This window comes from Phalacrocorax aristotelis, chromosome 2, assembly GCF_949628215.1.
Source record: "Phalacrocorax aristotelis chromosome 2, bGulAri2.1, whole genome shotgun sequence".
NCBI lineage: Eukaryota > Metazoa > Chordata > Aves > Suliformes > Phalacrocoracidae > Phalacrocorax > Phalacrocorax aristotelis.
In genome coordinates, this window is record NC_134277.1 from 20,580,884 (window position 1) to 20,605,047 (window position 24,164).

At 46.9% G+C, this 24,164-nt stretch overlaps 1 protein-coding gene across 4 annotated transcripts in view; it reads right to left on the bottom strand.

The window, feature by feature from the left end:
- SPAG6 (sperm associated antigen 6) overlaps window positions 1-17,076 on the bottom strand; it is a 34,680-nt gene extending 17,604 nt beyond the window's left edge. Inside the window, exons 1-4 of one of the 4 annotated variants that reach the window (XM_075082664.1) lie at window positions 16,992-17,076; window positions 16,813-16,908; window positions 5,163-5,329; window positions 1,391-1,574 (exon numbers count right to left, since the gene is read on the bottom strand). In XM_075082664.1, the coding sequence (XP_074938765.1) occupies window positions 1,391-1,574; window positions 5,163-5,329; window positions 16,813-16,908; window positions 16,992-17,016 (472 nt within the window). In that variant the 5' untranslated portion in view covers window positions 17,017-17,076. Of the gene's footprint in view, window positions 1-1,390; window positions 1,575-5,162; window positions 5,540-6,081; window positions 6,160-16,505; window positions 16,667-16,812; window positions 16,909-16,991 lie in introns of those variants that run through there. The other 3 variants (XM_075082665.1, XM_075082666.1, XM_075082667.1) reach the window with 3 other exon arrangements.
- Between the last annotated feature and the right edge of the window lie 7,088 nt (window positions 17,077-24,164).

The window sequence follows — 24,164 nt, forward strand, 5'->3', positions numbered from 1 at the left end:
TGGAATAAAAATTTGTACAAGGAGTTTGTTGTATTCAGTACCCCCACATCATCTCCATCTTTGCAGACAATGCCATCACAGAGTGAAGTGGGTCACCCTAAAGATCAGCCAGCATTCATGCAATGAATAGCATGAAGGGCAATTGAGGTGAGTCAATATTGATTTATTGACATAACAAAACTACAGAAATGTTTATGTTAAGAGTAACACAGACACACACTTAGGCTACACACATTTATACAAAGGAACACTTTCAAATGACACTTAAACAAATATATTTCAAATGGCAGCAACAAACATTTTCCACCAAGGGTGGGATTCAGACCCGATGCCCAAAAGATAAAAGATCTTTAGCACACAGAGGTGCCCCAGGAATGAATTTGTTCCCCAGAAAAAGCAGTCTCTTAGGAAGGTGCTGACAACTCTGGAGTCTGTCCCAGGAAGTCAACCCTCTCACTAAGTGGGAAGGGGAAACTCCCTATGCCTTCTGCAGTCCAGCACTCCATATTGATTTAAAAAAAAACAGAAGAAAATCATAAATTCAGTCTATGTACATTTTAGAGCCAAAACAAAACATATATGCATGAGTTAATGTTGTGATCCCAGAATAATTTTATCTTTAAATAATATGAACACAAGCCATTTTTCCCACCCATTCCAACCAGCAGTTTCTTCCCTCAGTTCTTTGATTCATAGCTCTAAACTTTTACTTGAACTATATAAATAGCTGGTAAAAGAATTATCAACCACGTGGATCAGCTTTTAAATAGGAACATGACACTGCCAGTGAGTTATACAACTGCTTGTGAGACAGCAGTGAACTGCTCGATATCGGATTCCTAGGATCTATTCCTGACTCTCGGAGAAGAGTGTGGTCTACTGGCTAATGATAATAGAGTCACTGCAACAAATTTGGCACATTTATCCTGCGGGCACTGCTGTTAGCTGAATGAAACTTGGTTCTGCCTAGGTTCCTCCATTTTTACATATAGATAGATAGATAGATAGATAGATAGATATGAAATAAGAACTAACGTTGAGCAAAAAAAACTTTGTTCCACAGTAACAGTTACACAGTACATAAATAATCTGAAATTTTTTAGTGGAGAATAAAGCAGAGCATCGTTTCCTGGACACAGGCCCAGCGTACCTCCTCTTAGAGCACCTCTCATAACAGGGTACTGCTGGTGTCCGATACGCCAATTTCCCACAAAAGACACAGCATTGTCGGATTGGTATAGTTAGAGTAGATTTTTATTCCAAATATAAAATTTTGTAACAGTAGAGAAGAAAAAGCATCTTGTTCTATTTACAAACATTACAATAATGCAACCTATTATAACTCTTACCTAGCATTAAGCTGAAAGATAAGACATGTGAAACCTGTTACCTGAATTGTGTCGGGCAATATACCCAAGTGCCCAAGATGCAGCTTCTTTGACTCCAGGGTCAAAATCTTCCAAACAAATCACAAGCATTTCCAGTGCTCCACAATGAACTATTGCCTGAGCTAGTTGTGGAGAATGTTTACCAACTGCTCTTAGCACAAATGCAGCTGCTTTCTTGTAGAAACGCTATACAAATCAGGAGGAAAAAAAAAAGAAGCAGCTTTTACTATCATTCAGTAGTTCAAACCATGACACAGTACAGACATGCATAAATTAGACTTTTTTAGTAGCAGTAATATCTCATACAGACCCAAATCAGGACCACCAGACACCACACAAACCATGAACCTACAGTCCTTCTTTGAGACAGCTCATGATCTAAAATTTGCTGTAAGTGCATAAACAAACAGAAAAAAATGAGAGGGCTGAGAAGATATGGGGAAAAGATAATAGTCTAGATAAGTCTGTTTGTTTAAGTGAGTAGTGAATGATAAGAGCTGCAAAAAACAATAGGTCTTAACATATTTAACCAGATTATACAGGTTATGCAGGGCAAGCTCCTAAAAAAATTCTACCCATCTGTGACACTTGCAAGGTTTCACAATTTCTAATGTATATCACATCATCTCAATGAGAACATTGTTTACATTTACAAATAGGAAACAGAGGCACAGAGAACTAGGTCCAACAAAAGGGTTTAGGATCTGAATCCTGAAATGCCTACATACCCCCTAAGCCCACAGCTAAGATCCTGAAAATCCATCCCACCAAACACTCAACAGTGGATGATCCTCGATTTTGACCAGGCAGCCTGCAATTCTGCTTCTGTGCATGTCCAGAAACAGCTTACTTTCAACAAGGCTAAGCAGCTTGGCACCTCTGTTGTTTAAGTTCAAGCAAAATCCAAGCACTTGTCTCACTTCTACCACCTCCTCAGTGCTAGACCAAATACCTGTTTTGAGCATATATATATACACACACATATAACGTATGACACTGCACACATCATGGGGTTCCACGTAAACTACAGTGATGGTTGCGGTTTCTTCTAAAAGCACAGTTAAAATCTTTCCCCCAAAAGTCACATTTCAGTCTCCTCCTGCAGTTTCACAGCTATCATTCGGATGTGGGAGCTGAAGATTAAAATTCTTCTCTGCTTTATAGTTTCAAAGCCCAGAGCCCAATTAAAGCACTCTGGCCACAGACAACCGTGTTGGGAGAAAGGCAGTTCAACTCCCTCTTGCAATCACAGTGCAGCATTGAGTGCAAGGTTCATTGGGACACGAATAATCTACTGCCCTGTCCATGTGCCCAGCCTGGCTGTTGACAGATCAGCCCTACAGACCAGCTTTAGAGGGCTCTCTTTCTGTGTGCCCTGCTGGCTTTAATCTCATTCCAAGATGCTTGATTCTCCCCTGCTCTGTGCAGGGCACTTCGCAGTGCTTGATTCCTACTGTCAAGGTACTCAAAACTGAAACAACACAAAGCCCACATCCCTTTTGGAACAAGTCCAGAGAAACAAAAAAGAGAAACCACGTGAGTCTTTTGTGCATCCTGTGAGGTGCCCAAACACCTTTGAAAGTCTGATCTAAAGCATTAAGGTATGGCAACAGAGGAGTATCTGCAGCGGCTCCACAGGATACGCAAAATGGAGCCAGGCTCACTCCCTGGCCCTGAAAGGAAGAGACACAGCATACCACATCCACCCATCTAACCTCCTCTTCCCTCAAAGCACAGCGGCCTCATCTACACTACTGGAAACTGTCCCCACGTTGTGCTATTGCCTAAACCCTGTCCAGGCATTGTCAAGTAGTTTGATGGTTGGCATCGGCTAAAACCACATCAGAGCGCATGTTAATGATTACAGAGCACAGTCATCTTCCAGTGCTCAAACACATGCCCTGGCCCTGCTTCGTTTACCAGTACTGATATAATTCCTTAATGCCAAAAATCCAGCCTAAGGGAAGGCCTACAAGCAGATACATTAAATATAATTTACAAGCAAAGCATTAAACATCATTTAGGGGGAAAAGAAATTAAGGGAAACAGTACAGTCAAATGGTCAAATCCCTAGCTAATGCAAGTTACTCTCAGTTTTGCTGAACTCAATGGAGCTACAGTTGTTTACACCAGCCTATGTCTGTACAAATATGGGTATGTTATTTCTGTGAAATAATTATGCTCCTGGCAAAGAAAAACACTTCTTTGTTTTTATTATTCAGAACACATTTATTTACAAACCGTATTCACAGGCACAGTCAGAACACGCTGTAAAACCATATTTTGCTCAGTTTAATTGACAAAACATTGATCTGGGATGTGACCCTGTAACTGTTCTCCATAAATCAGTGGAATCAGTATTTATTGTGTGCTCAAAGAATCTCCTCCTTAAATATAAATGTTGATACACAAAGAGTGAATGGAATGGAAACATATCTGGGTTGGGGTTTTTTTTTTGCCTATGGGAAGGAACAAACTGCATGCATTGCTAAACTCTGCATGAACTGGATAATGAGTTTCCTTCACTTGCCCTCAGTCACCAAGGCATAGTAGGCTTTCCATGACCTCACACTAATCTTGCTGCTGCCCCAAGTGATTCTGAATTACAGCCATCTCGATGTAACGACAGCACAGGCAGTAACATGGAAGAGATAAATCAGGGTACTCAAGCTAATTTAGTGAGGGCTGTGAGTTGTAGCAGGGGGTGGTTTCCAACTCGAAAATAGAGGATAAAGAGTTTTGTTCCCCTTCTTCCCTTAAAAATAGAAATAAAATAACCAAAATGGTAATAAATTTGTCTAACTAAAACCTTAACTTTCTTTCCATACTATATCAGTATCTTGACATCAAGGTTTTTCTTTGTCTTTTTTTTTTTAAAGATTAATTGCACAGGCAATGACCAGATACACACAAAAAATATGCAATGAGCACTTTCACGTTTTCTTCCAAAAAATTAAAATTAAAATATCTAGTTTTCCAAATGATATTTCCATTGAAATCCTACTTTTCCTAAACCAAATAAATAAAACTGCAACCTAAGTTTCACCGTAATATCAATGCTCTTAACCCTCAGCTGTTTCTTTCTCTTTCCAGTTATTAGGAACCTTATTTGAAAGTATTTCTGTTAATCTAGGTTAGGATCACTGGAAAAAAAACCCAAAGCTGGAATATATGCAAAACCTGAAGAAAAGTGGCAAGGGAGAAAGAGAGACCACCAGATTTATTTGCATTGCAATCACTTTTTTGTTGTTGGGGTTTTTTTCACAAATATGAAGATTAAAACCTTTCAGAGTATTCTCCTGTGTCAGTGGTTTGATACTTCTCATGCTACAGATTTCCAAAAGGCTATGTTTGGAGATATTAAATATTTAATTACAGAAGTTCAGGGTTTTTATATGTATTTTACAAGTGTTTGGTATTATCAACAAATCCTAGTCAATTACCACTACTGTTTTCAAATTGTCTGATTTTTAAAGAGCAACCTTTTATAAAGCATCACTCAACATTTCAAAAACATAGCAGTGCCATGAACATATTTCCTATAGTGCACTAAAAGGTAAGATGATATTTTAAAGTCAAGCTTATTTAAAGTCAAACTTAGGCACACAGTACACATTGATCCCTCAGGAGTTCAAACATACATCGTGTCTCTGTCTTCAGTACATTTTTTATTGCTATATTAGAATAACAGCAGATAGCTGATACAGAAAGATTTCTCTGTCCCTGTGCAATAGTTAAAAAAATGATTACTTAAGAAAACAAATGATGCCTTACATTCTGCTCAGACAATGAACCCACGAGCTGTGGAAGAATATCTCCCTTCACGACAGCCTCTGCCAGGTCATCGTTATAATTGGCAAGTCTCCCAAGAGCCAAAGCAGCAGTCTGTTGAATAGTTGGGATGACATCCAGCAAAAGAGGTCTCAGCAAAGACATTACACCTGAGTTACACCAGGAAGAGAAAAGCCCATTTGGTAAGCAGAAATTTTTCTAAACATTTGCCTTTATTCACAAAAACCTATTAAATTACTCTTCCAGGTAATAAGAACTTGTAGGAAATGCAGGTGTTCCACTGAAATGAAGTCAGCACTTGGATAGCACTGCCAATGCATACCAATGTTTCTGCCCATTTTCATAGGTACAAAACACTTCTGAAATATAAAAAAGTCACATGTAGAAATAAGCTATATTCAAACATCTATAAAATACATGTGTTAAAGTATACACAAGTAAATAAGGTATATTCAAACTTATATAAAATTCACGTGTTGATGTATGCACAGAAAACTCCATCTGGAGGTCCTGGTGAGCTGACGTTGGCAGGTCACTCATTCGGCATGCCATCAGAACCTCTATGTTGAATTACACCAAATTACATTTCATCTATTATAAGCAATGGTTGATTTGGGGACCAATATCCATAATATATTACACTCCAGATAGAAGAGTTGAAGATTTTCTTATGTTATTATTTATGATGTGTTTTCACTGATGAGTCTGCAATGTGTCAGTTAAACATGGAAGAATACGAAAGTCCATTCTCTAAGGCAGTGTTACAATACATACTTGAAATTATAGGTGAGGTAAGCAGCTGTGACATGAACCATTAGCAGTTACAGCCTAAGAAAGTCCTTACATGGATAAACATCTGGCTAAAAATAGGAAGCGGGAGGAGTAAACTTTCCATTCTTACAATAGGAGGGAGGAGGTCGCAGTGCAGTTCTGCAGGCCTCCGTGCTGGGACATGTGCTATTCAGTATTCATCTGTGATCTGGAACAGCATGAACAGTAAGGTGAGACTTTGCTCGTGACTCAAAGTTGTTCAAGGTAGTACCAGTGAGGGAGACTGTAAGGAACTAGAGACTGAAAAACTGCATAACAAAATGGCAAGTGAAATGGAACACACATGGGAAAGCCAATTCCAACCTCACACATGCAGTGACGGACAACAAACAGAACAGTACCACCCAGGAGAAAGATCTCAATGTTGGAACAGACAGTTCCATGGAGATAGCAGCTCATTGCTCAGTAGAAAAGAAACTTTACCCACAGAAGTATACAGAGCGCTCAGGATTATTTGGAAGGAATATAGGCCAAAGCAGAGACTGTCACTATGCTATTGTATTTATCTACCCTACATTTAATACCCTCTCCTACAGCAGAACTGGAAAAAAGTTCAGTGAAAGGCAACAAGGATAATCAAAGATGACCACTATGTATGTCAAAGCTCTTCCTACAGTTAAACTAAGACTCTTCGATAGGGGTATAAATGACATCCACATGTTTACCTAAAAAAATATGATTTGTAAGGTCTGGGAAAGGAAAATTACTTGAATTGCGATTCTTTGAAAGCCCTGTCCCTGTACCAGCCAGCTGCATGAATTAGTACTTCTGAGCTTTATACCTCAGCCAGAAAGCAATGCTCTCTGAAGATGCAGAAGTGCTACAACAGAACACCAAACACCCAGAGATAGAAATGTCCACATCAGCTGTCTCAGTTCTTTCCACTACATTTTTTTGCTAACAAAGATAAAGATTTAGCTGGGTGACTGTGGAAGAAAGCAAGACTTCCCTTCTCAAGGGCTCATGTGGTTACAAGCACTGAGCAAAGGTCTTTTGGTGCGGCAGTCCCACACAGTGGGATCACTGCCTAATGGCAGATGACACCTAGGTGTTGAACAGGCACACCATGACAAGGAAAAGCTGAGGGCCCTAGAGCAGGGACTAGCCCAAAGGATGAAGGCTATAACAAGTTACACCCGTAGTGTACTTCTGTATAAAAGGGCACTCTGAAAATAAAAAAAAAAAAAAAACCAAGTTGAGCAGCAGTGTAATTCTCACAGAGAACATTTATTTTAAATTAAAACCAAACTGCTCCCAGCAAGAAGAAAATAACCTAATAATCTATACGTGGCTCTGAAGAGGGGTAGGGGGGGTAGTAAAATTAACCATGGAGGCCATGCTGAGCACTAATGAATTTGTTCTGGGAAGGTCAATACTCCAGACAGAAGCTGTACTGCCGTGAGAGGTATGGCCTCCCAGGATGTTCACAAGTCAAAATAATACAGGTCTCAGGAGGGCGCACAGTAAAAAGAAAAAAGTGAAATTAAATTGTGATGCCTAATAGCACTACACAAGCACCAAAACTGGCTTTGTAATGTGCATTAATTGAACAGGTACATGTAGAACCTATGGAAATAGGTCTGTAGTATAGCTGGGGCCTGCTTGCACTTCTGTCAAAGCCACTGGGAGCTGAAAGAGGCCTGTGTACGAACACACAAAAGCCAGATCCTCCAGTATTGCAAGATCAATGTGAATTCATTTAGCACTTTGCAGAAATCACTACTTCAGAATATGGTCCTTATATTGACACCTTCTCACAAACTCTCCCAAAAAGCAGGTATGGCCTCATTAGCAAGTTATGCTTCATATCAAAATGCATGAAGTATTTTATATGACAAATTAAAAGTAAAAACAAATAAACATGTGAGTTGGGGCCAACCTCATATATCATCTATATCGAGCTATCTTCTAGCAAGTCACCTGCACCCTCTATGGCAGAGCACGTTCTTGTCCTTCCCTCTAACATCAGTTGCATGGTCAAACAGCTGCTGAAATTCCTAAGGGGACCTCATGCTGTTCTGAGTCTTTGCACTGAGGGTATTTCAGTAAAGCAGCAACAGTCAGAAGTAGTACACTTGTATTTAGTGTACAGATATTACATTTGAGCCCTTAAGTTGAGATACTATGAAAACAAATTTTTTTAAGGAGAAACAAGAAAAAGGAAAAAAAAATTTAAAGGGTTGTACTGATATAAAAGATGCTGTTAGAAGTGGCTGGGGGGTAAAAGGAGTGCCTCGGTGTGCAGCAACCCTAGAAAAGCCAAGAGCCTGATGAGTGGACATTCAAGCAGGACGTGGCAGACAGTTCAATTCTGGTGATGGTCTCAAAATCCAGTGAAATTTAAACAGACTAGAATCACTTTACCCAGGAGGAACCCATGAGCTAGATCTAGACTGCATGACATGTTTCTGGCCTGCACGACATACCTAGACACCACAAAATATAAAACCACATTTAAGAAAGTTTACCGATGCATAAGCTTTGAGTTGTCCCAAATATGAGATTTATATCATTTGTATTTTCAAGATTAGCTGATACAGATTTCACTTTTAGAACAGGCTAAAAAGCCTTCAGCCTGAAAATGCTTCCAAGCAGCATGCCTCCCCATGACCAACACCATTCATTTCATTACCCTGTAAAGCTTGGTGATGACATTTAAGTCAGCACAAAATGTTCTACCGCAAATTATTTTACTTGAAACTGAAGGTGAGGAAGAGACAGAAAGTGAAATCAGAGTTACTGTTTGAAGAAAATACACAACATGCTAAAGCAGGGTTAAAAAAAAAAACAAAACAAAAAAACCAACGGTGAATGGATGGAAAAGGTTTAGAAATAATAGAAACTGTGCTGATCCTCAAGAAAATTATATTTTCCCAAAGTGATGTCTGCATGTGAGAAAAGACAATGAACAAATAATTATCATGACAAGAGCTCTGGTGAACAAGGGGGAAAAAATCAATTCCTCTTGCTGTACAAGACTTATATTGACAACAGATTAACTAAGAATTGAGAGAAGTGTATAGGCCTAGATTATGCCTGTGCATTGAACATAATTAAAAGCTTGTACCTCTACTTCCCACCTTCTCTAAAACCAGTTTCTTTCTCTGCATCAAGACAGTATCCATCATCTCTGGCTCCTCTGCAAGACAAACTGCTTGAAGAGTTTTCACCGTTGTCATGATTTTTACATCTTTGGCAAACTGAGTATTTCTCTTTACAGCACTTAGAAAAAATAAGCAATTAATTCTTAGAGTGTGAAAACAGCTACACAGGGATTATATGGTCTTCACTAAAACACCTGTAGGAAAACCAAGATGTCCACCTTTCCTTCTATGATTTTTTAAGATAGTGCTGGAAAGGACAGATGTGCCTGATACAGTGGAGGTTTTCCTGTCCAACCCAGCTCTTTCTCCCAGAGATAGCTGTATTTGGTAAGCTCCTCTCTGATCTCTTCGTTTCCTTTGACTGTCCTGTCTAGAGCAAAGCCTCCTCTTCTCCAAAGAGGCCCAAGCCAGGATTCCTATCAGCATTTTAAATTACATTCAAATTTCTTTAACATTACCTTAAGGCAAGAAAATAGGTAAGAACCAACAACTTCTTTTTCCTCTACCAGTAACTCAAGTGAACAGGACCATACAGAGCAGGGAGTTGCAGTGTCTCGTTGCCGAAAACTTTAGGAGAACTCTTTGATGGTCTTCTAAATAAGTCTCTTGTGACAGAAGTAGGAAATTCATTAAGTGCAATTCAAAAGGCAGCAACACAGAAAGTAAACTACAAAATAAGGCATTTAGACCATTGGACTAGATTTGTTTTGGAAGAGTTCCCACTAGCAACTCAGAAAGAGAGTAACAAAGAATAACTGCCAAATATTGTCTCTTGCATCACAGAACCTTGACTGACCCTGGGCAAGGAACGATTCCCCTTTCTATCCTCAGTTTCCCACTCAGATTTGTTTCAAAGAATGACACTTTAGAATCTGAATCACCCTTATACACACATTTCAAGTGGAGCTGTTGTGCATAGGCCTGATGCACTTTCTTTTAGCAAGCAAGTGCTGGCTGCTGCCTATCGTGGGGGAAAAACAAAAACAAAACCACTCAGGGCAGCAGCATGTTCCAAGTTTTTACATTCCAGGTTTATGTAGCCAAACAAACAGTCACTGTTCTGGAGACAGCTATCCTCATTTGGTCATTTTGATTTCTTGAGGAAAACCACCTGGAAGTCAGGCAGAATCCCTCTACCTTCCTCCTGCCCCACCAAACCCTTGTCAAACTTGACTAGTCACAAGTCAGTGAAACATCACTCTACATTTCAAATTCTCTCCATTTCTGCTCCTGAAGATGACCACTCCTACCCTATTCTCCTTCCTTAAAAATAAAATTTATTTCCATTTAAAAATATAAATGTGGAAAAAAATTATTCTACTTTAGTGTTGTTTCTGCACACACTCTGATCTTGAAGATGCTGTCCTTCTAATTTCTGCTTTGGATCAAATATAACATTGTCTTCTCACATCTGTGTACTACCTGTTACACTACAAACATTCACTGAGCTAACATGAGCGCCCAAACATTCATCATATCACCTTGATTTTTCAGGGCTCATAATGTTAAGTTCAGCTGATTTAACAAGGAAATCAAATGAAAATTTATTTCTGCCTCACCCTCGCTCCCTATCTTCAACTACCCTTTCCTAGAAGCAGCATAACAGCAAGTTTTAAACAGGAGATGTAAAACAATTTTCTGAGAACAGTGAGAGAGAGAACTTCCACACTCACTCGTCTTGATGCAGCCTCTTCCAGAGATGACACAGTACACACATCTCAAGTACATACTCCTAAAGCATGACTCACCCCGAAAAAGGACTCCTCACTGTGACGGTTCCATGCACAACACTACTACAATCCTTCAAATATTAAAGGCAACATAAATACAGTTTGGTAACAGGGACTCTGGGTAATGAAGTAATTCGTACAGCAATTACCAGATGGTGTGGGACGTAATGCAGATTCAATTTGACAGCGGCACTGGAGATTTCTGAAGGACTGAGGAGCAGTTAAGTTTCTCCTCCTTAAAAGCTGATCTGGCTGATCGTTTTCCAGACCCTGTTTCTACATTAATGGAGCAGAACTAATCTTGTTCCAAGAGGACTGAGTTTCTGAAAATGCCCCTCACGGGGCTAGTTAGTGGCCACCACTCAATCCTTCACAGACACACAAAAACCAAGGTGGTCACAAGGAGCTGTTTCTTTTTAATGGCCACTTGCTAAGATGAGACAGAAATTCCCAACAAATTCTGGCAAGTAGAAATTTCTACTTGCAAATCTCTTCCAAACAGGCCAGGAGGATGAGAAGAATAATCCTGGAGCAGTTGAGCTTTCAGTTGATTGAGTTACAGAAAAAGCCAGTCCTCCAGCTTCAGCTGCATTTACTTTCTCCTTCTCTGTCATGTCTCTGGGACTTTCCTTAATACACAGCCTCCTTCTTCCCTTCATCAGGCACCAGGGAAAGCCACTCTCCTCACTTGATCTACTACAACTCCAGAGATAACCTTTTGCTTTTCATGCCACATTGCATACTTCCCTCCTACTTCTCCTCCCTCTAAAGCTCAAAGCTTTTTACTCAAAATAACTAAAAAAAAGTGTATCCTTCACAAGAGAGAGTGCATAAACCCAAATGTTGAAACTGGCTACATGGGGGCACTGTCCATGTATATCCACTTGCAAGGACCAGATAGGGCAAAAACACAGATGCTTTAAGGAAGAAGCTTTTTCTGCACAACTGACTCAACAGCCATCCTCCCTATACACCCTACACTCCCAGCAGGCTTTCTACAAAGCACTGAGCTATCAGAGCACATTCTTTAGTATTATTTAAAATGTGGAACTGCATCCTGAAATCCCTTCCCAGACTCTGATCCTCCTAACACAGGGCCAAGTGCCCAACCGTTGCATTTAAAATAGGTACACTTAAAATACGTACACTAGGAAGAGAGGTTGAAAAAAGCATGGTCAAAAAGACCAAATGTAATTGGATAAGTGAAATAAATCTGAACAGCCTTTTCTCAAAAATAAAGACTCCTAAACCACTCCAAAGTTTTGGAAATACAGCTTTTAAAACCTGTACCAGTGGAATAGCTCTAGAGCCAGGGAAGAACTAACACTCATGACATCATGTTTTACCTGTATAAACACAGACCACGAAGTAGGGGAAAATCTGCCATGCAGATCAAGGGTTTGTGATGGAACCCTTGTTAGATGCAGACAAACCCTGACCCCAGACTATAGCCTCTTGCCAACATGGACTGTGAGGAACAGATGCAGGAGATGATGCCCAGAGGTAAAAAAGGAGGAGAGGACTGGTCCTGGAGTACAGCTTGTATGCTGGAGCGTAAGGCCTCAGAAGTAGCTTGATACCAGGCTGAATGGAACAGAGACCTAGGCTCAGGGTTGGGGCTGATGAGGTGGGAAGACAGTTCACAGAATCCCAGGTTGGAAGGAACCTCAGGAATCATCTAGTTCAACCTTTCTAGGAAGAGCACAGTCTAGACAAGATGGCCCAGCACCCTGTCCAGATGACTCTTAAAGGTGTCCAACGTGGCCAAGTCAACCACTTCCCTGGGGAGATCATTCCAATGGTTGGAAGAGATTCACTGGGAATTACACCGACATTTTGGAACTTTCCTGGAACCTTGCAGACTGGCCAGCAAGTAGGTAAGGCAGAGGAACAGAAGTTGAAGTTATCTGCCCGAGATGATAAAAATACCCCAGCAGCAATGAGAAGGGAACCCAGGTGTATAGGGTCCCAGCACACCAAGTCCCACAGCAACACACAGTCTGCTAGACCAGAGCTTCCATTTTCTTTTCCCATGTTCCAGACTCAGCTTTCTCTATGACTCCCATTGCCACTATGCTTAAAAATGTGATCAGCCCCAAGAAATGGTTAAAGAGGTGATATTGTAATATCTTTAAAGTCAAAGGCTAAATTGCTAGACTAAACTGTTTCTTAATCCCAATGATATCCTTAAATAACTTTCAAATTAAAAGCAACAATCCCATCACCACAAGTTCTAATGCAAAATAAATAAATAAAAATGTCATTCATACTGTGAGAGAATACAAAAATGAACACCTAGAAGGAATTCAAGTCTTATTCTGATACATTTACTAGTGCTAAATTGTAAATGTCTCTTTAAAAAAATCAAAACAAAACACTATTTCAAAGGGACTATTTACAGAGTGCTACACTTCACAAAGCAGATGAAGGAAGAAGAATTAGACCCTCAGTGACTACCACTCTTAGAAACATACTGGAACTGGTTCAGATTTTCTCCCAAATTTTCTAAAAGACAGGAAGCTGCCTAAATCTCAGTGCAAGAAAGAAAGCTGAAGTTCATCTGCCATTATAATTTAAAATAGCCTATTTCTAGGATTTTAGATTTTGGAAGGGGGCAGTGTGTGTCAACGATGCATTCCAGTACCAAACTTCATGACCTGTAGCTGCCAAATTAATAGATTTATTTTTAAAGAATATGTTTAAAACCATTACTATCAGAGTAGCTTCTCCCATTAGTCAGCAGCCCTCCAGAAGCGAGATTTGATAAATTATTTTTCTGTCTTTGTTCCAAGTATACATTTACTAAACATAAAAAGTTTAGAAGTTTTGGAGGCTTTTTTTTTTTTATCCAAGCATCCATTCAAAGGACAAACCCTGCAATTCGCAGTAGTATTTAGTCATAAGGAACAACCTTAACGCCAACCACAGAGTTGGAAAACACACAGGAATGAGCTCTGACAAAGGAATTTCTCTGATCATTCCTTGCACTTCCCCGCCACCAGAAAGCTGCTGAGCTCCCAGGCACTAACTCCCCAGGGCATTCCTGACCACGAGAGAGCCAGTGCCCTGTAAATGTGTCAAAGTCCAGGGCCAGATTCCAGTTCCCTGGTTACAACCACTTTGGGGATCTCTGCTCAGTGGGAAAGGCAGCTCCAGAGTTTGATGAGATACAGAAGCTTCAGAAGAGAGGTGCCCTGGGAAAAGGTGGGTATCCTGTTGGCCCTCTCTGCCCTTTCCAGCTTGCCAGTTCCCACCAGTTTTCCTGACAGATAATACATAGGAGTCTCCACAGTAATGGACCTTAAGGTTTCTCAACAGCCAAGCCAGCATAAGAAGTTCCCACCTCTGATCCTGGCCGCTTGCTCCCCTCCATGCTGCAGTCCACCACCTCCTAATTTGCAGCAATACCACTGTTAGTACCTGATCTAACACCACAAAAGCCGGGCTTAGACTGTATTAAAGAATTATTTTTTAAATACACCTCCATCTTTCATGATATTAGCATGGTGTCCAGAGACACCTCCTCAAAGAGCAAGGTCTCAAACTATTATTTATTTTCCTTATAAGATATTAAGTATTTATCAGAAGGACATCTAAAAATGGGACCCAACATTTTATTCCCTGAGCAGTTATTTCACTGCTGCCCATCTGAATTTTGGATATTCCAGGAATACAGACCTAGGCCAATAATACAAGAGTACACTACAGTATATTTTAAGGGCTCAATTTTGTTCAAATTCAGGTCACTGTCATCTCACCTTCTGTTTCAGATGAGAAAAGACTAAACCCTGACAACCTTTGAGATCCAACCAAAGAACCCTGCAAGGTGCCCCTGACTCCTAAAGCTAACGAAAAATGACAGCAGGCAAAGACTTTCCACATCTTCTTAAAACAGTGTTCTCCCTAAGGGGTAGCTAACTTTCTTTACCAGAATAAGAAACAAGCCCCCAGTCCTGTTATATATGGATTTGTACAGAGACACAGTTATAGACAGACATCTTTCTCAAATCATTGCTGCAGAACTCACTAGATTAAGACCATAAAAGGTATGCCAGTTATCTGCTAGACAGCTGTATCTCAAAATATTTGTGTAAGTGCTTTAAAAAAGGACCAAATCATATTTTATTTGGGGAGAGGAGGTTTTAAAAAACACTTAATCACATTTCATTTAGGAGGAAGTTTTAAAACCTGTACCTAGCACATCCAGAAAAGGTCAAAATTAACAGCTATCATTTTAATTATATAACTATGGATTAGTTTTAAAGGCACAGGCTGGGGAAGAGAGTAAAACATTTGTGGGCCTCAGCCATTCAAACAAATTGCAAATATAGTTTTTCCTGTAACAGACATTCCCCTCTTTTCTAGCATCTGAAAAACTAAATCCAATGGAAGAGCAGCTCAGTACCAGAATGAGACAAGAAGGATGTGCATTTCCACATTACTACCCCAGAGACTGATCCTTGTAAAATTAACCTTCAGACCAACACCAGCTGTGTGCAGAAAAATGTTTCAGGCCTCTGAACTGATTATTTCTTCTGCACAATTAACAAATCCGTTCTGAGGTAAAGCTACCAGGCAGATTACATCAAATAATTATTTTAAGAAATACAGTGTAATTAAAGTTAGCTCAGTACCTTGTTTGCTTTCTTAAAATAGAAACTTTCTGCATTTAACTGTAAGAAGCCTACCAAAAAGGGATCTCTCTCTGTGAGCAGCTAAAACCAGAACTGTAAGTGGACACAGAGGGACCTCTTCTTACAAATACGATATAGGTTATTCCTATGGCCAAGATGTCCCTTTGGTAAATGGGGATAATTTGTATAAACTAAAGCAGTGGCATTAACTCACTGAAAGATGGGGAGGGGGAGAGGGGGTGATCAGGAGGCACAAGGCCTTACAAAAGATGCGTCAACGCATCACTCCCATAATCAAAGCAAATGTTTCTTTAACAAGAATTTAAGTGATAGGTTTTCAACAAAACCATTTCAATAGACAGTTATAAATACAACAACCAAAAGTTCAAAGTATTTACGTGACTGGTTTTCTTTGTTTGTTTGTTTGTTCCCATTGTATCTCAGAAAAGACTGACAGCTTTACTAGATTCGGGAAACAAGTATTAAAAACAAAATCAAGACAAACCAAAACAAGATCAATTAATGAATACCATATGGTAAACCAACTACAGATTTATAGCACGTTTTCAATCTGCCTTTCAGGTAATCAATTACTGAGGACTACTTCTTTTTCCTCTTTTAAAAAGCTCAGGAACTCTGGACAAGGGGAGCAGCTCTGCCAGATGCCAGCAGCACAACAGCTGGCAGAAGTGCTCCCGCAGCTCCTGTTTCTAAAAACGCTCAATTTGGTTCACGACATCCCACGACAGCAATATAACAAAAGCGAATCCCTCCTAAGCTGAGTAAATCTGCTGGTGAAAAGCACTGAAGAGTTTAGGAACAACTTGTAAAGCTGGTATAAAAATAGCTACTTCTAAAGGAGGTTTTCCTTGGCAAGTCAGCGCCGGCTTCACCGGGAATTCCAATTTCTACGCTTTACATGAAGCTGTATCGGAAGCACGGGGAAGCAAATGAAGAAGTGAGTTGTGCTGAGAGATTTTTCCTGAAATAAAAGTAAGTTATGAGATCACGGGCGGAGACACCTACCTCACCACACACGCAGAAACCACGCCGCAGACGAGCCCACGCAGCTCCCGAGCGCAGCGCACTTTCCCACCGCGCCGCGCGGGACTCGCCGAGCCCGTCCCCGTGTCGGGGGACAACGACAGACCCCGCGGGGAGAAAGCCTTGGGAAATCAGGGGCCAGACTCGGGGGGGGGGGGCAGGGAAAACACGAAAGCGCCCCGGCAGCCCCGTGAGACCCCAGCCCCGCCGCGCCCTGCGGCGCCGGGGCACGGAAACCCCCGCAGCCGCGCAGGCCCGGCCCGGCCCCCGCGCCGCGGGAAGCGCGTACCTGCGTTTTGGAGGGTCTCGATGTTCTGCGGCCGGGCGGCGAGCTCGGCCACCGCCTGCACGAACTGCGTCCGGGCGCGCTGGTACTGCTCGAAAACTGCGGGCGGCGGCACCGGGTGAGCGGCCGGGGCACCGGGTGAGCGGCTGCCCCGGCGCCCCGGCCCCGCCGCCCCGGCCTACCTTGCAGGACGTGCCGGTGGCTCATGGCGGCGGCTACGCGCCCGCGCAGGGCCACACTGTGTACCCGTCGCTAAGGCAACCGAGCGGAAGCGGCGCGGCGGGGGGCGGGGCCGCCCCGACACCGCCCGTGACATCACGCGCCCGCCCGCCCGCCGCGCGCTCTCCCGCGCACGTGTGTTAAATGTGTAGGTGTAGGTCCAGGCGCCCATAGAGATGCGCGGGAGTGTGCGGACCGCTAAGTCTGGGGAGAGGGGGTTTCACGCCTCTGCACTACGAATACACACGCAGAGGCGTGGAGGTGTACCCGCGGGAGTGCGGGGTTACACCGGAACGCGTTATAGGCAGATGTATGTGCTCCGCTCTGCGTGGCGTGCTGCGGTCCCCGGGAGCATCGGGCGAGGGCTCCACGCAGGGGCTTGCCCGGCCCGCAGAGGCGGCCGGTCCCCCGCTGCCGCCCCTCCGCGTCCAGCGCAGCGCGGCGCAGGCGGGATCGGGCCCGGGGGGTATCGGGCGGGGGGTCGCGGCAGGGCCCAGGCTGACCTGGCTGAGTCCCACGCACCGCAGTGCCCGGCAGCTCTTGCGGGCTCCCGCTGCCCGGCTCCCTCTCCCCCTCCGCTCCCTGGGAGGGGGAAAATTAAAAGGAAAAAAAATAAAAGAAAAATAAGGGCAGGCGTAGCGCTCCCGCAGGTGCCCCCGCCGCGCCTTTCTCCTTGGGGGGGACTTTGGGTTTAATTTTTTTCTTCCCCCCCCCCCCCCCCCCCTTTTTTTTCTTTCTTACCACCACTGCGATTGCTCCTCGGGGATCTCCGCTGTTGCCTGACACCGCCGCACCGGCCCACGCCGGGGTTTTTCGCGCCGCACGGGGAATTAACTCGCTCTCCATAGGGCCGCGGAGTCCCCACACACACCCGCAGCCGCGGAGCGCTGCGCGGGCGCGCAGGGGCAAGCCCATGGGCTACGGCCGCCGCCTCTACCGGGAGCCACGCGGGCCGTGCCGCGGGAGAAGCGCCGTCCCGGGTGGAGGGGAAGGCTTCGCTCCCCGCCTAGAGCCGATGCGCGCCCACCCGCGTAGGTGCGGGCGGGCGTGGGCGGCTGCTGCTCTTCCGTGCAGGGGGAACAGCGCACGAAGGGGCACTGGGGGGGGCGGGCGGGCAGCACGGCTCTGGCTTTGCCAAGTACGGGCACTCCCTGTTAATGTACACTGTAACTGTATTTTTTTAGTACATGTATTTTTTTTCAGCAGCGCATCATTCCGGCAGATAACCTGATGACTGCCTCCCGCTTTTGCCACCTTGGCGTCTCCGGTTGTAAGGGCTATTTACGAATAACCCTCCTCAGAGCCGGTCGGCCAAGGCAGGGTTGCACCTGTGAGTAAACACAGCCTTGGAGGTCTTTACAGCAACTAATGCAAACGGTGGGACTGCAAAATGAAATAAAGGTTATCAGGATTTGAATGGAAATAGACCCTACATCTCCTCCAGTACGTTTTGAGGGCGATTCCCAAGACGCGGGATATTTGTGAACGCAGTTACTAGTTAGCTCTGCTATCGATCAGGCTGCTCCAAGCGAAATTGTGATCCTCAGCAGAAAAACAGAGTTACTATTCCACAAAAAATGCCCTTTCTGCAGCCACCCTCTAACGCATAGTGGCTTCAGGATTTCATAGGCTGGCATTTTGTTCTGCAAAGCTCTCAATGTACAAAATCAGATGACTGACACTATACAAACGTGTTATTTGATAGGCAATGTAAAGTTGTGTCTCATACCTTAAAGTTGAAAGGTTGGAGTTACTTCAGCTGCATTTTAAAAGTTTGAAAAAGTGTAAGAAAGACCCCTAATTTTAATAAATCATCTCTGGGTTTGCTCAACTCTAAAAAAGGTGGGCTAATGTAAACAATATCATGGTCTAAAATGAGCCACGAGTTTCCAGGAGTATTTAATGCGAAGAAAATCTCTCTTTAATCAAACAAACAAAACAGGCGATGTGCTGTTCTTTACAAATAAATGAGACAAATTAAATCAGATTGGTGAGAAGGTCGTTTGCCACAGAAAATTTTTTTGGAAATTATCACCATGTGTACTTGAGAAGGGAACAGCTGTTAAACACATTTCTTTATACTTATTTCTGTTCTTAAGTTAAATTAAAAAAATAAACAAATGGTGATGAATTACTTCCAGAGGTTTTTTTTTAAAAAAGCAGATGTGTCGATTACAGATAAATTGATTTATCTGTCTAATTAAGTCTAATGTTCGGATAAGTGAAACAACAAAACGCACCCTGAGTACCTCCAAAACTTGCTGTTACATTTCGTTGCTTGATAGTGAGAGGCTGTTCACATGGTTAATGATAATAATGAGGAATAAACACCATGCAAATGCGGTCGACGGAAATGTCACCGGCTCTCGCAAAAGTACTGAAGACGGAAAATCATTTATGGAAATGACGTAGTTGTGAGACTTCATTGCCTGCTGCGGGGTGCTCATTAGTAGGAAACCTGTATCCTTAGGCGGGTGCTGTTAGTAACGACTGCGTTACCGCACACGTCAGCTTGAAAAATAAACCGGAGGCCGGGGGAACAGTCAACAATTATCCAAATTAATAACGTGCATTCGCTTTCTGGTGGGTGTTCTTTAATCTCAGCCTTTGATTCACTCGGAAATACGCTCGTAACCGGGCGGGGAAGCATCATTTTCCGCAAGCCGGTGAAGGGCGAAGTTGCTCCTGGAGGTTTTTTTGGGGGGTGATGGGTGCCGGGGGTCTTCCCACGGGTTTTCCCGGCTTGGTCCCGTCCCCGCGGGTGCGAGGCAACAGGTGGTTCGGTCCCCGCACGGGAGCAGCTGGGTCCTCGCAGCTCCTCCCCGCTGGAAGGGCGCTGGGGGGCACCTCCGTGGCCGGGCTCGCCACACCCCGACGGCTCCCGCTCCGCCGTGCGGCGGCTGGACAAGACCCGGCGGCTCCTCTATGACTAGAAACCACGCGACGCTCATTAAACGGTGAGGTTTTCCCGCGTTTTGGCGCGGCAGCTTCCCCACCGGCTTGCGGGGTGCCCCCCGCCCCGGCCCCGCCGGCCAGGGCTGCGGCCCCGCCGGGCTGGAGCCGCAGCCGCCCCCCGGTACCGCGCCGGGCCGCCCGATCTGCCACCGACGGGCTCCCCCTCTTGCCACATGCCTGGCAAACCGTTCAAGTGCTTTGAGCAGGTATTTACAGGGTTACAGGAATTAGTTTTTTAATGCCGCGCTTGGAGGACGGAGCGCGTTGGGCGGGAGGAGCAAGGCGCGAACTCCTCCGCTCGCCTCCGCGGTCGGGGCTGGGAGCGCAGGGCTGGGGGCGGCGCGGGGCTCCCGCCTTGGAAGGGTCGGTGGGAGTCCGTGGGCTGCAGGGAACTGCGGTGCTTTCTCCACGGGAGTGTGCCGAGCGGGGGATCTCCAACTCCGTGTGCAGCCTCCACTAAAATACAGTATTTGGATCCTTGAATAATTTAATTTTCAAATTGAAGTTGGGTTTTGCCATTACCTGAGTCAGCAAAAACTCTGTCAGAGGGACCGTAGCAGTGGACAGTCCCTCTTTTTTTTCCCTGAACTTTGCCTGGGGCTCCAGCCACTCACGATATTCTGGGCTCCCCTCTCCGAATTTTCGGTGGTGAGTTTAGTTTGTGAGATCTTCCGATGGAGCAAATTAGTTCTGCGAGGCGAAGACAGAAACGTCGAGGAGCTTCAAACGCACTAGGAAGAGGACTTCTTTTCCTTCGACTAAGGACGACGCTGGTATTTGAGCAGGCGTTTGTAACCCTAAACGTGTAGACGGTGTAGGTTTAGCTGGAGGGGAGCGGTGCGTCGCCATTGCACTGGGCAAGGACAGAACAAAAATTATTATAAGGGATAAATAAACTGGAAAAGGACAACAACATTTCAGGTTGACTTGCAGGATGGGACCAGGAAATATTAGCTGGTAGAGCTAAGCCCTTTTTACCACGTGCATACGGTTACACCTCTGGTTTCCTGCGGAACCGTCAGCGCTTGTGCAGTGCCATTTAAAAAAAAAAAATATTTTTGGGACGTTCCAAAACTGAAAGCCGGAGCTTAATTTATTCTGCGGACTTGAAAGGAACGAGGTCTTCCTTTGTGTCTGTTGCTCCGGGGGAGGGTGTGTGTCGGCTTGGCGCTGAACGCTGCCCGCATCTACATATGTAAACCCAGCAGCGCTGCTCCCCCCCCGTGCCGGCAGGATTGCGGGCGCTAGCAGCTCACAACAATGCTCCCAGACAATGTCAAATGCGCGGAGCCTGCGCGGCTGCGGCGGGCGCTGGCCAGTATTTAGCTCTTGATCTGGAAGGACCAAATATGCGCGCTGCCCGGCGGAGCCCGCTGCTCGCCCCGCCGCCCTGCCCCATCATTGTCCCTGGCTGCTGCGGTTAGAGGGGTGGGGACACGCGGCAGCCAGACGACGATATCCCGGTCTGCAGAAGAAGGTGTAACGAGAGGCACCAGCAGCAGCAAAGGCTGCAAATCGCTGTCGTGTGGTTGCTATTAGCAACAAATCAGCTGAACAGCCTGCAAACCCGAGCACCTAGGGCGGAGGTGGCAAGGAAAACGCCAGGGCTGGGGAGGCAGGGGCTGGTGGGCGCTTTCCCGCGGTGACCTCCCGTGCAGCCCCGGGCAGCCTCCGAGGAGGGCGGCCGAGGAGGGGCAGGGCGAGGGGAGCCGCTGCTGCCACCGCCGCGCACTGCGCTCCACGAGAGGGGAAAGGCAACCCACTTAAAAGAGACAAAATGGCAGCTCGTTCCTTGTAGGCATCCCTCTCGGCGATAGGCGCCTGCCTGGCCTCCGCCGGTCCCCGCTGCTGCCAGCCCCTCAGTGCCCAGGGGCTGTCCGTGCCCTCCCGCCTGCCCGAGGGCAGCGCCCCAGACCGAGGAGCAGCAGCGCGGTGTCCCCCGGGGCTCCGGCTGCAGCCCTTCGCCGCTCCTCAACCAGCCCACCCAGCCTAGAAACGAAGCTCCCACCCCTCCGGATGGGACACGTCCCGACCGGCTGCACCGGTGACCGGGCGGATCCGCGGCTCCGCGCCCCGCGTAGCCCGGCTCCGGTACGCGGGCTGCCGGCGCCTGGGACCCGCGGAGGGCGTGCGCAGGCTCTGCACCCCGCGCAGCGACGGCTGCCCCGCAGGGGCATCACTCACACCCCTCCACTTTGGCCATGCCAACAGTTTATCTTCCAGCACCATTTTCACGTTGCTTTTGGGTTTTTTTCTTTTTTTGTTTTGGGCTTTTTTTGGGGGTTGAGGTTTTTTTTCCCCCATTTCCCATTTAAAGTTTTGGGTTTGTGTATGCGGGGCTATTTTGGGCTGTGGTTTGGGGTTTTTTTCCATGTTTCTTTCCCCTTTTTTTATGATCAGCCCATTTCGGAGGCCTCCACCAGCCGCAGGATCTTTGGCACGACGTTGTCCCACAGATCAGAAATCGCCTCGCTGAAAAGGCACCTCTCGAGCATCCCCAGCACATTCGGAGGGAGGAGAGAGAAATGTCGGTGCTGGCAGAGGAGCTCGGGAGCTCCGCGCTCAGCGGAGGCCCTGGGGTGCGGGGCGGCGCCTCCCGGCCTCGGCCTCCTCCACCGGGGATGCGGCGAGCGAGAGATACCGGCGGCGGGGAGCCCGGCGGTGGGCGCGGAGTGGGAAGGGGGGGAAGGGCTGCCGACTGCCTCCGCTTTTGGAAAAGTACCTCCCGGCACCGGGGACATTTCACCCGGCCGCTCCCCGGGGAATATCCCCCCCTCCCCGCAGCACCTTTGAGAGCATCGGCGCGGGCTGCGGGGAAAGCATCTGCTTTTCCTTGGCGATGGGGAACATACAGCCCTTTGTCTCTCTAGACGAGGTGCGATATTCAGATGCGTGCCATGAAAATACAGGCGCCAAATGGCTACCGCGCCCCCCCTCACCTCTCCGGGGGAGGTCGGGGCGCCCCGAGGCCCCGTCGTGCCCTGGGAGGGCTGGGGCCGGCCGGCCTCGGAGGGAGGCCGGGTCCCTGCGGCAGGGCGGACAGGAACACGGGACCGCGGCGCCCCGCAGCAGGGCGGGGGTGTCGGGAAGCCACGTCCCGGTGCCCCCTTCCCGACACGCACATGCCCAAATAGCCGGGCTCGCTGGAGCACCCGAAGGGCAGGACGGGGGCAGGGGTGGAAAGGGCAGGCGAGGCCGCTGGAAGTGCGGGGGCTGCGGCTGCATCGCTACGCCTCAGCGGAGGGCCGAGTGTGCTGCCCGGCCCAGCCCGGCCCGGCCCGCAGGGCGGCGAAGCGGGGCTCCGCGTCCCGCAGCGGCCGCCCGCGCCGGCGGAGGCTGAGCGGGCAGCGCTGCGCGGGGGGTTGCGCGGGGGATGCGCGGTGCCGACGCGCAGTACTGCAGTGCGGAGCGCCCGGAGAGGGGGATCCCCGCGCGCTGCCCCCCGCGCGCCCCGTTCGAATCTGGCGACGCGCGGGGGAAGTTCCGCGGGCGCGAGCCGGGCGCGGTGCGCAGGCGCAAGATGGCCTCTGCCCGGGCGGCGGGGCGGGGGGCGCGGAGCCGGAGCGGCCCGCCCGGCCTGGGGGCGGCCGGCGGGGGCCAGGCCTCCCCGTGGCAGCGGTGGGGCCGAGCGCCTGCGTTCCGCGCTTCTCGGGCAGCCGCGGCCCTGCTGGCGCAGGCGGCGCGGAGCGCGGATGTAGCGCGGCCCCCTTTCCGCGGCCCCGGGGCGGCCGCGGGATCCCTCACCCCGGAGGCTGTGCCCGCCTCCGGCACCGCCAGTCACGGTCTCTAACGCGGCCGCCGGTGTCCTGCCCGGCGCGCCCGCGGCTCCGCGGCGGCCGGCGGGGATGGGAGTCCCGCTCCCTGCCCACCCGCAGCGGGGAAAGCCTCCGCCTGCTGTGGGATTTGCGTGTCCGTCGTGCTTCACCCGTTACCGACTTTTTTTTTTTCCTTCTTCTAGCCCACATCATCGCTCTTGAATAAATACCAAACATCCCATCCCCACAGACGGTGAGAGCGAAAGTTGCTCCGGTCCCCACGGGGCTCCGTTGCACGCGTCCCCACGGCAGCTTTCCTGTTGTCCCGGTGGGACTCTCCTGTTAGGCGTGGGGAAAGGGAGTGAAGGAGCCGGAGCTGGGCGGGGGAACAACACACACACAACCCTTGCTTCCAGAATCCTCTTG